At 33.3% G+C, this 16,758-nt stretch overlaps 2 protein-coding genes and 1 pseudogene across 3 annotated transcripts; all 3 read right to left on the bottom strand.

Moving 5' to 3' along the window:
- Positions 1-2,354: 2,354 nt before the first annotated feature.
- Positions 2,355-8,837, bottom strand: LOC107957886 (CSC1-like protein RXW8). Of its 2 annotated transcripts, none has more exons than XM_041113917.1 (12): positions 8,699-8,837; positions 7,560-7,998; positions 7,246-7,392; positions 7,072-7,135; positions 6,739-6,948; positions 5,896-6,075; positions 4,875-5,173; positions 4,107-4,383; positions 3,622-3,900; positions 3,080-3,313; positions 2,802-3,006; positions 2,355-2,721 (listed from the first exon to the last, which is right to left on the bottom strand). In XM_041113917.1, the coding sequence occupies exons 2-12, from the start codon at positions 7,838-7,840 to the stop codon at positions 2,693-2,695; spliced, it is 2,205 nt and encodes a 734-aa protein (XP_040969851.1). In that variant the 5' UTR covers positions 7,841-7,998; positions 8,699-8,837; the 3' UTR covers positions 2,355-2,692. The 2 variants fall into 2 exon arrangements, with proteins under 2 accessions (XP_040969851.1, XP_040969850.1); XM_041113916.1 differs by lacking the exon at positions 8,699-8,837 and adding an exon at positions 8,299-8,635.
- A 531-nt stretch (positions 8,838-9,368) lies between these two features.
- Positions 9,369-11,285, bottom strand: LOC107960684 (1-aminocyclopropane-1-carboxylate synthase 3-like; annotated as a pseudogene).
- A 2,761-nt stretch (positions 11,286-14,046) lies between these two features.
- LOC107957888 (probable pectin methylesterase CGR2) lies at positions 14,047-16,377 on the bottom strand. Its single transcript, XM_016893506.2, has 6 exons — positions 16,203-16,377; positions 16,072-16,111; positions 15,918-15,956; positions 15,220-15,594; positions 14,851-14,906; positions 14,047-14,382 (listed from the first exon to the last, which is right to left on the bottom strand). The coding sequence occupies exons 1-6, from the start codon at positions 16,320-16,322 to the stop codon at positions 14,230-14,232; spliced, it is 783 nt and encodes a 260-aa protein (XP_016748995.1). The 5' UTR covers positions 16,323-16,377; the 3' UTR covers positions 14,047-14,229.
- Positions 16,378-16,758: the final 381 nt, after the last annotated feature.

Below are 16,758 nucleotides of genomic sequence, written 5' to 3'. Positions count from 1 at the left end.
TTATAATCCAATAAATATATCTTAATTTGATATAATATTTTTTTAAAAAAATATCAATAAATCCAAAACACACTAAAATAAAAAACAATCGGTCCACTGTACCACACTGAAAACCTTGCCCTTAATCCCAAAAGATAAAAAGGGTAAGAAGAAATTAATGTTGGAAACGTTCAATATATATATATATATATATATATCCTGACATGCATTTAGCTTTGCAGAGTAATGCAAAAATAAAAATAATAATAACAAAGGGCAACCAGATAGGCAAAAGGAAAGTGCCATAGAATGAGCCAATAATTTCTGGAAAAGAAAAACAATTAATTAGTTTAATTTGAATAACTGTAAAGCAAAAAAAGAATATCCCAGGCGAGGAAGAAGCAGAACAGAAAAGGTCCAAAAGAAGAAACCAAGAATTCCAATATTTCAGAGTTAATTAAAATTGAATAAGTAGGCAAAAACCATGATTAAGGCCCCCTTGTTCCTGGATGACAACAACCAAACGACGACTTATTTCACCCCCACTCTTCTATTATATTATACACTGATAGTGACACTCATTAACATCGATATATTGATCTACGTCTTGGGGGTAAAAAAAACCAAATATTATAGCATGCATCAAAATCAAATGTAGCTCTAAATTAATGTTATTTTCGTAGGATGATAGCCGTCGGAAGCCATTCCTTTAGCTTTGTCAAAAGTGGGATTTGAATGTACCCAAAAAGTAGGATTTGGAGATGATGATACTTCTCTGGGGCTTACATTTTTGTCTTTTTCTTTTTATAAATTAATTGCTGCTAATATAGCTACTTGTCTGACATTATAGTAAGTTATAAGAGCAAGGTAATTAAGATATTCTTAGAATAGCTTCGTCGATTAATTATGAGAAAATAACTCACCAATTTTTATTATTATCCAAACTCAAGAAAATATATGCTTAGCTGTATTAACTCCTTGTTATTTTCCTAACAATAATGCTAATATCAATTTTATTATTATCTAAATTTTCATTTATTATTTTCTCTTCCTTATTCCATAAATCTATTTCTTAATTATAAAAGTTCTAATCATAAATTTAGCTTTTAATATTTATATCATTTTGTTAATTTGTTTCTTATCTTTTTTAATTAAATTTGGCCGTCAACCTTTTAAAAAGAGTCAAATTTGATCATCAAACTTTTAAAAAAAAGTTGAATTTCTATTTTTTAATGAAAATACTAAAAGGCTAAAATTTTAAACATGGCACTCTACCTAGCAATCAATGTGTACTCCATTTTTTTTTAAAATTTTTTATTCTTTTGAATAATTTTATAATTATTTATTAACATGACATATAAAAGAAATAGTATCATGTTAGTATGAAATGCACCTGGACTGCTACTTAGGTTTGCCATGAGAATATCTTCAAAAAATTAATGTTTTAATCAACATTTGCATTAAAAAAATAATTTGAATGTTTTTAAAAGATTAATGATGAAATTCAGTTTAAAAAGAAAAATAATTTATTAATAAAAGATGTCAACAACTAAAATTTTCATTATGAGATCATAAAACTACAAAATTCAACCAAACTTAAGGTCCGTGTTTAATTGAAGTTTGGGTGTTTAATTGAAGTTTGGGCTAAATATGACATTCAAAAAAGGAAAAGTTTCCAACTCACAAAGTAGATACCAAATGCTAAGTTTTAAGTATTCAACCTTATTTCATACTGAAGTCTAATCTTAATTTTTTATCTAATAATATTTCAAAAAACAATTATTTTTTTGAAAAATTAAGGAAATTAAAACTTTACTAAATGATACCTAAAAGTCGTAAAGCAGATCATATTTTATTAAAATAAAATAAAAATCTGAAATTAATATAAAAAAATAAAAATAAAAATTAACTGAATTATTACACGAAAGATCCAAATATAAAATCAAAATTAAAAACTCCGCTTAAACCCAACTCAACCCGCTTTTATTTTTTTCCTTGACATTTTCTAAAATTTAGTTACAAAAAAAGCCAATTAGACCCAAAGATTTTGGGTTGAGATTCATCCCATTTGGCCCAAGAGATCCAAAACTCATCCCTTCAACCAAGCCTTTCTGCTAAACAAACAGAAGAAACTTCAGGTGAGAGAAAAGACCATTACTGTAAACGATGGAACTTTTGGCGTCCTCCGTTCCATACAGACCGTACTGTGTTGCCTTCAACAAAGCCGAAATTTTAAGGTACTACTGCCTCAATTCCAACTCGGTTGCTGCATAAATTTTCATTCTTTGGAATCACTTTCTAAGCATATATATACATACATATAACATCCTTTGCTTATATAAGGAAGAGTGCAACCAAAGTTGTAGAAAAGAGAGTAATCAAGGAAGTATGATTTGATTATGTTTCCCATATTAACAAGATAGAACAACACTCTTTACTTTTTCCTTTGAAACTCTACAATGTATGGTATACATATCAAACTGTATCTGTGCTTGTTGTCTAATCATATCTGTGCTCCACAAATTATGAGAATCATAATGGAAAGTAGAGCCAAAAAATGTCACCTACTCTTCATATCCTACATGCTATTTTCCCATTGCCATCTAACACAGCCTCTAATCATTTATGTTTCTCTAAAGAATAAGAATGAATGAAATCAATGAATCAGTTTTAGGTCCCTCCCCTTTTCTGAACTGCTATGGACGACTGCCCACTATTTCTGTAATTTAATATGGTGAGTTCCTGAAAAGTTGAAAGTACAGATTCAATATGGGTTTTCTGGATGGAATGAAGGAACCACCAAAAACTCACAACAACCATACCTTGCTTCAGTGAATTCTCATTTACACCTTGGGGACTATTATGATCAGTACTACTCTGCCGGTTGGGTCCGGCAACACTAAAATCCTTAGAAATGGTCAAGTCCCTTGAAATATAGGCTAACTGGCAGTATTCTGATCGCAACCGATTATATATCCCTTCTTCCTTCCCCCATTGCTCGTCTCGTCGATCCATCTCTATAAGAACCTGTACAGCCGATTGAGAAAATGGTTGGGGAAGTTTTCTAGAGAAAGAGTGTAAGTGTTCTGGCGCTAATTACCTGTGCAGGGTTCCTCTTGAAAACCTGGGAAAACCTCTTTCGGCAGTACTCATTGAACAGAAGAGAGATTATTATGAGGGGAATGGTGCAACCAGAAGCCATTGGCGATTTTTTCATGGCTAAGACTGCCACCGCAATAACCTGTGTCAACACTAAAGAGAAGATTGTTGCATTGTGAACAATAGGCCAGAACTGTCCTGCGCTCTCATATTTTGTTACATATACATGGAGAATCTGTAAAAAGAATAAATAAAAAATCATAAAACAGGTAAAGTTGAATTCTTCAGAATCTGTCTTGCACTTGATTGAATTGTCATCAACAAAACTATGCTTGACCTAAAGACGAATATGTAAACAGAATACTGGAATAACATGATCATCATGCACTGAAATTACATACAAGGTCTACTGACTGCAGAAAACACATTCCTATATTAAGAAACTTGGTGGTCACAAAATAAACAGTTGCAAATGACTATTATTTGATCAACAAGAAGCAAAAAACAAAGGATGGACGTAAAATCAATGAGGCAAAAACGAACCTGGTTTCGATAGACAAGGAAGGCAAGAAAGAAGTAAACCAGCAAGAAGGGCAGTATTATGGGTGCAAGGATAGAAAGTGTAAAGCCGAGGAGCCCAAACAGAAGAAGTCGGGGAATTTCAGTATGGTGCGGGAAGGTTAGAGCAATATTAGTTGGCTCTTTCTTACTTCTTAGTATGAATCTTCTCAAGATATTGCAAATAAGAGCAAACAATTGTATGAGTTCAAAAGCCAAGCTAGCCCAGCCTGATGACAGAACATAAGTTGTAAAGAAGGTAGCCTGCAGATAATAAAAAAGACAAGAATAACATCTACAATTAGAAGCTGAAGATTCACAACCACATGACATATAAAAGGGACCAAACGCAACCTTTTTGCTACATGAATGTGATGATGAAAGAAAGGGCAAGGGCATTAAAGTGTACACTTTTGCAGCAGGATGTTAGGTGTTATTAAGCCAACTATTAGGGAGTTATGGAAAATTACCTGGGTAGGCACTTGTTTGGCAAGCATCATGGGCAACTCTTTAATTTGTGAGAAAATACTCATTTGGTTGATAAAGGATCCGGAAAGAACATTAACGAAGAAAACATTCCAGATTGTGAAGTATAAAACTTTAATGCATGCACTCCTTTTCCTATCACTACGTGAAACATTTCCTTCGATTCTGGATAACAGCATCATGATTGGTGGAACAGTATACAGAAATAATATCAGAATCACACTTGGTAGGTAACCTGTTACCAGCCGGTTTAGGAACTGCCTGCTCAAAACAACAAACATACTAGGATCACAAACATTGCAGGTCCTCTACGATAATTGCCACATTTCCACTAATAACCAAAACAGCAAATTATGATGTACTGAAAAGAATCAAAGAAAAGGAGCTGCTACAAATAACATACTTCCATAAGTTGATCAGTTAGTGACAGCTGTACTAGATATTTCCAACCATTCTAATTTCTATATAATTCCCAAAAACATCAGAATCAATAGCATCATTCTTAGGGATGTCATTATCATAAAGGAGGAGCTTAGAATGATAGAAATTGCGGTACAAATAGGGTGTCTCTCTATGGTTTTTTCCATGCATTATTTCTTCTATAAATGCATATGGTCCAACTCGTTGCAATTTCCACATCCCTGTTCATTGCATCAGGCATCAACCGTGACTGCAGTATGTAATAATAGCAACATAATAGAGACTAACAAGCTAACACCGATTTCACAATAGAGTTTGAGAATGCTACTCACAGTTTTAAAACTTCTTTAATTTGTGGAAACCAACGTGTTAGCACGTGTGGATGAGTCAAGCCTTGCACAAGGGTAACTGGAAAAAGAAACACAAACACAAAGGCCAAAGCAATTAGAAGAACTACTATTTTACGGACCCAAACTTGCTTGTATGGTATGCCAAGGTTTGACCAATAAACATCATGTGGCTCTGGAGCTAGTTGTGTCACCCATAACATGGGATTTGATGATTGAAGAACTTGTGCAGCAACAACAGCAGCATAACGATTCTTGAAGAAAACAAAAGCAGCGGGACATTCCTGTATCAAAGGCCAAAATAACATTGGATATAACAATGCCATTTCCATCCAAGATTTAAACGTTTGTGACACATATTTGCTTTCAAACATCGACACCCACATGATGGCAACTGGGATTGATAAGACTGAAACCACATTGGGAGAGAAACTCCATTAAGAAGTCAAATAAAATAACCATCAGTTGTGAAGGCAACAATAGTTTAAGAAACAAGTCTTCAGATAATGCGAAGGCCACTACTAAAACTCCATATCCTTTTGATAGTTAGAATTATCAGTACATTAAATTCAGGCATTTATGCAAACACTAGAAATCTAGTTGCTCAAATGTAACATTAAGCTGAAACATCCATCCCAGCAACAATTCAGAATGAGATTAATAACATGTAAACATCCAAAAAAACAAAGTACGCAAAATGCCTTTCATAATCAAATGACAGAAATTCCTAGGGTGGCAAAGAGCAGATCCATATCCACTAGAGTTATTTGTTATCGGAGGAAAGACTCAATCACGATGGAAATGAAGCCTCTTAAAGCATAGTAAAGTAACCCAGAGGAGATACACATGTAAAGCAACTTTGAAAACTGAAAACAGTATCAGAAACAAGTTACCTTTTGGCAACAAACCACTAAAAGTGGAAAACATAATTGTGTGCTATTTAGGCATGCATACTATGTCCGTAAAATCAAAATTATTCAACTGAACTTATTCCAGGATTTTCAACCTTTTCAATTTGAGTAGGATGTAATTCATCAATGCTGGTTTGACTTCTAATGCCGTCTTCTCCATTTTGAAGCAACTTAAAGGTATGTGCAGTTCCTCCACAGAGATAACATGGCTTATCACCCCGTACATATTCTGTCTCGACAGGTCTTAGAATTCTGTACATCTTCTTTGCATCCTTCTGCAAAGACAGCATTGTTAGAGAATATACATAGAACTAGTTAATCATTACAAAGGTTGTGTGTGCAACAGAGACGAATGAGCATAGAAAAATTCAAATACAAGTTTATTTCACGAAACTTGGTTTAACTTCAAAACACCTAATGAGGACAACCAATTGAAATTTTGAGAAATTGGAAAATTTAACTTAAATGCAATGCGCCAGCAATGGCAAACTAAGTCTTGTCTTATCTTATATTGTAAAAGAAAAAACGACAAATGAAGCCAATAATATAAAGATTTAAAAAGATATCTCAAAAACAAAAGTGGAGAGAATCAAGATCACCTATTAGAGGTTCAGTGGACCCATTATCTTTAACTTCCCTTTAAGCTCTCATGTTGTGTGTTAAGTTGTAAATTCCATTATATGGTCTAAAGAGCACAATGATAGAAAAGGAAAACGAAGGCAACATTTTTTGTTTATCAGCACCAATACCAAATATATTCACCTCAGATGAAACCCAAAAATCATTCAATAGATGTCAAGAAAGTAGTGAATAAATAGCACTAAATGCATAAACAGCAAAGAAGATTAAAAGGAAATTTCAAAATCAAAGCTTTTTCAAATTACAGAATTCATACAAGCTATTGTCACTAATATAAGTCACTCAAAATAGATGCATACCTTTAATTTATGAACTGTACTAGGCCGATATATCATCTGGTGGTCCACATAGGTATCTGGATAATAAGTTGAAAAGAAACTCTCCACTGACTTACTGTATGAATGATCCTGAGACCAGGGAATGCCACGGACAAGAACTGTGAAATGACTTGGATTGGGATGGGATCCAGTAATATGCGCTAGCCTCATTTTAGTGATGCTTTTATACTCCTATATAGAAGCAAAAATCTTTAAGTGAATGCTAGAAGAAATTTAAGATCACATCAACACGGGAAAAAAACTATATATTTGAGATTAGAAGCAACTAGTGCATTTAGGTTTGAACGTTCTTACTAGGTAAAGTAGAACACACACTGCGCAGGTTATGATGTATAATGCAAGACAATGTGCCCAAAGCCTAAAAGATTTTAAAACAAAAAGAAAACAATCAATATAGAGTGGATTTTCATCAATCAATAACAAAGAAACTGTGACATCATGATAATGGATCCAAAAGAACATATATACCATTTTGAACCTTCTTCTACATTTCCAATAGTGAATACATCGATTGATTCAAAACGGAAATTCTTGTGCTCCATATCTTTTCCATAATAATTCACTGGAAGCACTAGGAAAACGCAAATAACAGCAGCAATGATGAATATCCGAATACTGTAAAGAACGGTTGGTAAATAGCAATGCAGTTAGTGAACCGGCAAAAGTGAAACTGGACACAAACCAATGATAATTGAAACACTAAAGCACTTGAAAAATGTTTGGATATGATTGCGAGCTTAGACTTGAAAATTTAGATTTTTCTATGGGGGAGAGTTAATGACCTCAAAACAACTATTCTCATGAAAACTACAGCATCAATACCACCAGCTTCCAAAATTTCCTCATCGGTCGCTCGCCAGGCTTGCATGATCCATCCCGCCGATGGCACAAATCTATGAAGGCTGAAAGGATCATCATGCCGTATCGGTTCTGAAATATATCTCCGGGTGAAATACACGCATGCATTGCTTGGTTGTTTCCTCAGTACGGAATACAAAGAAAAAGCCACAACGCATACAGATATATTGATCCCGGCAGATGTTAAAAGATCCGCGACGTCCATCTCAATCCCCCTATATCCTTTCCTCAAGATTTGGAAATTCAATTACTCAAGTACATGACCGTGGAACAACATCACATCACTTTCAATTTGCTTCAAACGGAGGATATGTGTGTTATGAAAATGACAATGCAGAAACAAGTTTGCCTCCTAATCACTCGCTGCAAAATTGATTAGATGTCAAACAAAAGCTTCAACGGAAGATCAGCTGAAAAAAGCAATGCTTAAGCTAAATGCAGCCCCCCAAAAAGAAAACATCAGCCAACTTTAAGAAACAAATTGAACCCCTAAATTAGCAGCTGCATTTTATTGGAGTAAGACCCAATCGAAGATGTGCTTGATAAATTTTACCATAAAACCTCACCCTTTAATTTGAATGCACCAAACGAACAATCCCAGGAGCAAAATTTAAAAAAATATATTTTGGATAAACAATTAAAAGATGAATTAAAACAATGTACCTGCACAAATATCTGAGGGAAAAAAGAAGAAGGGGAAGAACTTCGAAATGGTTCCCAAATGCAGAAGCGAAAATGATTCGCTTAAGAAGTTGGAAACCAGAAACAGGAAATTTTGAGCCTTAGCCTGAGCTTTCTTTAGTCATAAAAGGCCAAACGTTGCTTCAACTTCAAATAGAACAAAAAGGAAAAAAAATTTGAAGGAACAAAATTGACCAATTTGAAGAGGAAGAAATGAAAGAACCTTAATTTAGAAAAAAAGAAGGAAAATAAATTACAAAGATCGAAATATCTTTTAAGGAATTTATCACGCCCTTTTTTTTTGTTATTAAAAGATGTGGAAATGAGTGATTTAACAAATAATGCGGATAAATAGGGGGAAATATGCAATAAATTTTCTCACCACGATATAGCAACGAATAGCCACCTGGCGACAACTAAGGGACAATAGAAAAATTATGAGATCCTCTCTGTTCTGATACTCTTAACTGAAGTAGTAGAACCTCAACAGTCTTAACTGTCTTTGTGAATCTTTTTCTGAATCTTCCCTTCAACGGTTTTTATTTGCTGCTTCACGACCTATTTTGTTTATAGTGGAACCGTGGTCGGTGGCCAAAGATTCTTGAAGGAGGATTTGCCATCATTTTATTTATATTTTTGTATAATAAAATACCAAATAATTTTACATTAATACACATTTCATGCATCCATTAACATCATCAACCATACTATTTTACATGTTTTCAATTTAATTTAATTTTTTAAAATTGTTATTATTTACTAGATTTACACAGAGTAAACTTAATGATCAATCATTGTGTTCTATAAATACATGTTTGTTTTAGTATTATACTTTTTAATGAAAATACATCAATTTAAAAATAAACAATATTCTAAATATTAATCTTGATTTCTATGATAGATCTATAACTGGGGCTTATGAAATCCAGCATAAAGTCAAAATTAGACTTGTTCGTGGAACAAAAGTTTCAACCTTTTTTTTTTTTAATTTATAATTTATATAAATCAAGATAATATGAATTGATTAGGTCTATATAATGAATAATATTAAGCTAATGCTCATGCTCATCAGGATTAGGCGAGTATAATTTGCGAACCCAGTTGCTGAGCAGTTTCCTGCTTAAACTCGACATATTTTGCTGGTAACTCATCTTAATCCTACCCATAAAGTTCGAACATTCGACGAAATCCTTGATTCGTCGCATTGCAACTTGAGGGGTTCCTCGGGACATGTTGGCAAAGCAAACCCTGAACCACCCTGGTTCACTGCAATGGAAAGATGAACCAGGAGAGATATTCAATCCGACATCGTAAACCATTTGGTTCCACAGCTTTGTTTCTGCATCCAATGTGTTGGAAGACAAGAGATGGCTCATGTCAACCCAGCAGAACAACCCTACATTGCTTTTCAGGCATTCGATCCCTGACTTTTTAAGCCCTGAAACCAGCATCTCTTTCCTCTTCCTGAGCCGCTTTTGGTTCTCCTTCATGTACTTGCTGGTGAATCTCTTGCTGGCTAACACGTTGGTGAGTAGGTACTGAGTCTGGGATGAAACCAGGCCAAAACTCGACATTTTAGTTGACGCACCGACAACAGTTTTGTTGTTGGAATAAATCATACGTACCCACACGAAATCCCGGTAAACCTAAATCCTTGGAAAGGCTGTAAACAATATGAATGCGGCTCCATACGTTTGTGTTTTCCAGGTTGCGCTCCATTGCGGCTTCTAGAATGCTTATGAAACCAGGTGAGTCGAAGACTGTTCCTGAAAAAACTTCATCGCTTATGACATGAATGTTTTCGGCCATGCCGAAAGTAATGAGACTCAATGGTACTGTTACTGTTGAGGGGCTGCCACGTACGTAGTTTCATTAAATCTTGTTTGATTTTTTTTAAGAGTTAATTGCATTAGACATCCTTAAATTATGACTCTCATTTTAAATTGATTTCTACACTTTAAAATATTTCAATTACATCCTTAAACTATTGATATTATATCAATTAAGTCTTTTCATTATTGAAACATTAATTTAACTATTAAATGACATATAAAATCTTGGGTAAATTACACCAACAGTCATTCAATTTTAGAGTAACTGATAAAACAGTTACTTAGGTTTCAGTGGCTCAAAACAGTCACTCTACTTATATTTATTTACTTAATTAATTATAATTTTGGACAAAGAATGAGTATTTCCAAGTTTCAATAATTTTGGGGTTGTTTAAACGGTAGCTAACCCTCTGTGAAATGCTATGTCACTTTTTCATTACATCTGTAACGGAAAATAGTTAAAAAGACTGTTTTGTTTTTTTTTAAAGTTAAGTAACTGAAATGAAACCTATGTGACTGTTTTGTCAGCTACTCCAAAGTTGAGTAACTATTAGTGTAATTTACCCTAAAATCTTATATGATATAATTTAAATTTAAAATTAAAAAAAAGCAAAATGTTGCCACATAACTTCTAAAATTAAAGTAAAATTGAAAAAAGAGTGTGTGAATGATAGTTTCTATAAAAGCTTTGAAAACCTCAATTCCAAGGTTTTTACAACATTCTTTTTTCTTTAAGTTATTCATTTTAAATTATATCACACAAGATTTGACGTTTAAATTAACAAGTTTAGTAATGGAAGGACTTTATTGATATAAAATCAATAATTTGAAGATGTAATTAGAATGTTCTAAATTTAAAAATCAATTTAAAATGAGAGTTATAATTTGAAGACATTTAGTGAAATTAACTTATTTCTTTAATGATTTTTGCATGGTTTGTCCTAATCAATTCATCTAATATCCAATTTTTTAGAAATTCATTAGTTAAACCCTATTACGTTGTAATTAGAATATTTTAATGAAAGTTGTAATTTGTAAACATTTAATGAAATCAACTTCTTTCTTTAATGATTTTCTGTAATCTCACTTTGTGTCTTCCTTTCATTAAAGAAAATATTGAAACCTGGAAATACTCATCTTTGTCCAAAATTATAATTAATTAAGTAAATAAATATAAGTAGATTCCATTCAGAATCACTAAGTGATCTAGGGGGTTTTGGCCCCATAAGGTCTAAGATTTTCCAATTTCTTCTCCCAAATATAAAAGTAGGCCATCTCCAATAATATTAATAAATATTCTTAATAAAAAGGAAAAGAAAAAATTAACATACATTATATATTTATAGGAAAAAAATTATGAAACACGTTTTATTTTAATTTATCTTATCAAAATTAATATCCTAACTCAGCGAATACATCGGCTGACATCCAATTCTACTTTTTACACATCTTTATATAGGTATGAATACCAAAAATCAATCTGTCATTGATGATCGAGGTTGAACTTTCCTACAAACTAATAATTAAATAGGTGTAGATTAAAGCTTTATATTGAATTTGACACCTTCCCCGGGACTACAAAAAAGATGACCATTGAATTTTGTTGACTTCAGCTATTTTAGTTTAGTTTTTTACACTTCACTTAATTACAGATAATTGGTAACGACATTCCTAACTCTCTTGCCATGAATTTACTTTACCCATGTTAAGTATAAGATAAGTTTGTTTGTTAGCATTTTGTTATTTTGTTAATAGAGTTTGTTAACAGCAATTAGTCATTCCTTTGTGTATATAAGACCTACTAATGTACTGACCAAAGCAGCCAAAATGCAATCAGAATATTCAGTTTATTTCTCTGTTTGCGTTTCAATTTTTTATTCGTTTCTTATTTCTGTACTTATTAACATGGTATCAGTCGCTTGACGTTTTTGGAGATTCTTCTCACTGCTTTCATGGAAAATTCCGCTGACTCTACCGCTGGTGATCGTGGCAGTCCTGCTCTCTCTAGCGTTTGGTTGGTTTAGACTTTTCCTAGGCATGACACGGTGAAATTGGACGAAGGCAGTTTCCTTCAATAGCAACAACATATAAGGTTAATAGTTGAAGGATACGAGTTACTCGGATATTTGGAAGGGACGCTACCTGTTTTGCCTCGATTCATCTCCTCTCCGGATGGCATGCTCACCCCAAAAATACAAAAATACAGAATACAAGTTTGAAAATGAACAAATTTGTCTCTCTCAACAAAAATTACAAAATAATTCAAAATAAATTTCAAAAATTATTAAATTTATATTTTAAAAAAAATTATAAATATTCAAAAAAAATTAAATATATATAAAGAAAGTTAAATTTAAAAAAAAATAGGATAATAATTTTGGGAGTTGAACAAGTTAATTAATTATTCAAATTTATCATACTAAATTATTTTTTATTATTTTGTTTCAAAAAAGTTTTAAATACATATGATTTCAAATTTATATGCTTTAACATGGAATTAATTATATTGTAACAATATTTTAATTTGACATGTTTAATTTTTTTAATTTAACTCAAACAATTTCACTCGGTTCAAAAAAAATTTCAAGTTGAGTCAGGATGATAAAATAGAATTCGTCAACTTGAAATTTTTTTAACTCGATTCGATCGAACGCTCACCCCTAATATTCTTGATCTCGTTTGCCATTGTTCAACATCAAAGTACTAAAAATGCAAGTTCTGATACAACTTGTCACGTACCGAGACTTTAGCTCCAATAGCGTATTTGTCAAATCTAACTTGAATACAAATGAGGGAGGGGAGTCTCTCCTTATATAGGCAAAACCCTTTAGATGTGATGGATATAGTTAATGCTAATGGACAGCCAAGATTTAATTCTAGGACGTTTTGACCTAACTCATTAAATGTTATTCATGGGAATATTCTACATCGATCTAATGATTACAATTAATCCTAATAAACGGTTAAGATCTAATTCTAAAACTTTCCCACTTAACTCATTAAATGCTATTCAATAGTGGAGCATTCTAGAACTTTCGAAACATTCTACATGATTTTACACGGATCTAACCCGTTCTTCAAGCTTCTAAAATATTCTGAGGCACTCCAAAAACCTCGTGACTCAATTGACTTATATTTGCTTATTATCGAGCTTGATAAGACCTTGCTTACTCGTAGTACATGGCAAATTCATTAGCTTTTCATCAGTGCCAAAAGCTAAAATCGACCAACTGAATTAGCACCAGTACTCTAGCATAGAATTTCTGTTTTCATAATATAACTACTGTTAGGAAATAATTATTTTTTGCAGAAGGAACAGTTGAACTAAACAAATGCTTGGGTTTTGGCACCATCTTATATCAAATATTTCTTAATCTTAATGACAAATTATTTTAAATCTAAAGAATCGAGACGTGTAGGAACAAGAACTTGAATCTTGCAGCATGAGATTGCAATGTTCTGAAAGCGCAATAACTTAAATTGAGTGAAGACATGGAAGATTAAGAAAAAATAAATCATCATTAAGAAGATGTTTAATTACACTGGTGAGTTAAATCAATGAGCAGATTCTGTGTCTGGTAATGTTACGAGTACTAGACAAAGCATCATAATAAGTGGAAAACGTCTCATTTTATTTTCAAATTGTAGAGACCAAGCTCTTAGTTCATCCAGGATTAGGACCAAACCAAATGATGACGGATAAAAGGGTTCATATAAGCGTTTGGTTGCATTGTGTTTATCGTGATTGTACGAAAGGCGATTATCATAAATATCTAGAATCAAAAGAGTCGACTACAAAATGACAATATCGTCTTGAGATCGTCATCTAAATTCTTGTGCCAACATCAAGCAAAAGGAAGTGAAAGTCATACAATTAGAATTCCTTGCGCTTTACATATGAAAAAAAAGAAGACAGAAATGCTTTGATTCAAAATAATATGAATTAAAGAATACATGGAATATTTGATGGAATTAAAAGTATGCCAATGAAAGCAAAATAAATATTTTAAACCAAAATTTAAACTATCAGTTGCACTATGAAACTGCAAAAGGGTGAAACAGAAATTACCATGTAAACAAATCAACGGTATGACCTTAGGTGAAAAATTTGGCAACTGGGATTATATGAGCTCTTTTCTGCGGCACGACTGAACTTCTTGGCTGCAACTTCATTTTCTTCTAAGCTGGTCTGGATGAAATACCGCGCCCACCAAGTAGAACTCCTCAGTTTAGCCTTCAGATATCAAGAAACCACTTCAGCATGTCTCACATTTACTTAAGCTATGTAAAAAATTACTTAAGGATAAGGGGAAGAAAATTACTAGATAACATCTCAACCTTCGTATTACTTTTTGTTTATTTCAAGCTCCAAAATTACAGAAACAGAACATCAAGCAAATGGTCAGAAAGACAAAACACAAGGTAACCGGAACAGTCAGTAGCACTTATACCCAAGTAACGAACACATCATGTCCCTCTGCACTTGCTTAACCAAGCCATCAGAACGTTTCTTTCTCTTTAACATACACTGGAATTTCCCAGACTTTTAAAGTATTAATTATTGACTAGATTGTCTATTTCATCAAAGTGCATTCAGAGTTACTAAGTCTGAAAACTTACTGTTGATTCTACTTGACAACATTCAGTTGGAAGCCTACCCAACAGTAAAAAGATAAAGATAAAGACAGTGACAGCCACTTACCGCCCTTCCATATTTGGACACATCTGCAGCTTTAGCTTTCCGCTGGCCTGGAAAACCTACATTTGTAATAATCATAAAGGTTCTTGATATGTCAAAAGGCTCAGATTATTTCTTTGTAATCACATATTGCACGCTAGCTACAAAAGCACTGCTAGAAAAGCTTAGTGCATATATTTTTTTAACACATACAGAACATTGATATATGAAAAGTAGAACATGGAGAAGAAGCTGGTCATGATGACATAGATACAGTATGGGAAAAAAATATGGCTGAAACCATCAGCAAGCAAATAAAGAATATTATGGGATAGGAAAGCACTTATGACTTGCAAGTTCAGGGATCAAAATAAAAAGTTAAGCTTCTTTTACCTGTAAATACGACGACTCCATCAGCTGATACTCTTGCAAAATCTGGAAGTGTCTTGTTGAGATATCTTGGAGACAAGTAATCTAATGCATCCGAAACAATTACAAGAGAGAACGACTTTGGCCTGTATGGAAGAGGAAATTTGATGTCAGCCACACGCACGATGCCATTACGCACTAGTCTTTTGCAGTTAGCATCAGCATCCTCAATGTCATATGGTTCCACCCCCCAAGCTTCAGTTTCTTCTTCTTTTAACAAATTTGAGACCACTGAACAAGAATCGGGACCAATATGCAAAACTTTATGAATGCCACCACCATAAGCTTTCTTCAGAATAGGAAGCGCCCGTAGAACCTCAAATGTGCAGGAAAAGTCACCTGCACACAAAGATCAAATCCTATCTTAAAGTCTAAAGTTCGCTTATCTAATAGCAAATTGAAAGGCATAGGTAAATGATGCCTCAGCAGATGAAACCTATCATTAAGATTCTACAAGCATAAACCGATCCTCACCCAACCTAATTAAATCTAATTGAAGAAGAAAATTCCAAGTTAGCAAAGTATCAACAACTGCATTTACATATACATAAATCCAAGATGCCGACCATCAATACACGCAATTCACTTAACAGCAATGCCCGTATGGTATAACGCGAACGTAAGCACCAATGTGATTTTTTTCAGTGAGAAGTTTTTTTTACCTTCAACTCTGGAAACAAGGCTCCTTATGCCTCCAGATCCTGAAAGAAACAAAATATCATTTATCACTGATCAGCTTAGAATCATAAAAATCATTAATTACATTTTAAGTGATTACTCAATGCTCAATTAATGAATTCAATCAGAAAATCAAACCTGATCCGCTATGGAAATACGCAACAATAAGCAATGCCCCCTGAAAATTAAAAATAAAAATAATTTTTAAAAAAAAAAGAACTTATAGAAAACATAAATAAATCAAAAGATTTGTTTTCTTAAAAATATACCAGGACAATGAGAACAATGGAGAGCAAAGGCGGAGAACGAGATTTAGACAGCGAAAAGAGAGCAGCTCCGCCGCCGGCATCGCCGTAACGTCTAGAGGGATTCACTGGCCTCCTCGACATTGCCTACAGACCTCGGTTACAATTTTTTACTTCCTTTTTTTCGTTTTTTTTTTTTGTTCAACACTTCTGATTCAATAAAGAAGATCAATTTGCAAAAAATATATATTTATATAATAAATAATTTCAGTATGATTAATTAGTTAGAATTTCTGAAGTGTAAGATCCGTAAAAAATAATATTTATTATTATTAACCGAGAGATAAGAGACTGAAGGACACGTAGTTTAGTGCGCGAAGAGCCAGAGTCGGATCTCAGGTTTTATTAAAAGGCGCGTGAGCGTTGGCGCGTGATATCCCAATCCAATGGTTTTGATTCGTTAACGAGAAAGTTAAGCATTAGAGTCGGGGCTCAATATCAGCCCGGTTTCGGCTCAACTCAACCCATTAGATGAGCGGCACGTGTACTATGCCCGTGAAATTGATCAAGTGTCTCAACT

Source organism: Gossypium hirsutum, chromosome A05 (assembly GCF_007990345.1).
Source record: "Gossypium hirsutum isolate 1008001.06 chromosome A05, Gossypium_hirsutum_v2.1, whole genome shotgun sequence".
Lineage (NCBI taxonomy): Eukaryota > Viridiplantae > Streptophyta > Magnoliopsida > Malvales > Malvaceae > Gossypium > Gossypium hirsutum.
The sequence above is the reverse complement of the archived record's forward strand: the minus strand, read 5'-3'. Positions and strand labels throughout refer to the sequence as shown.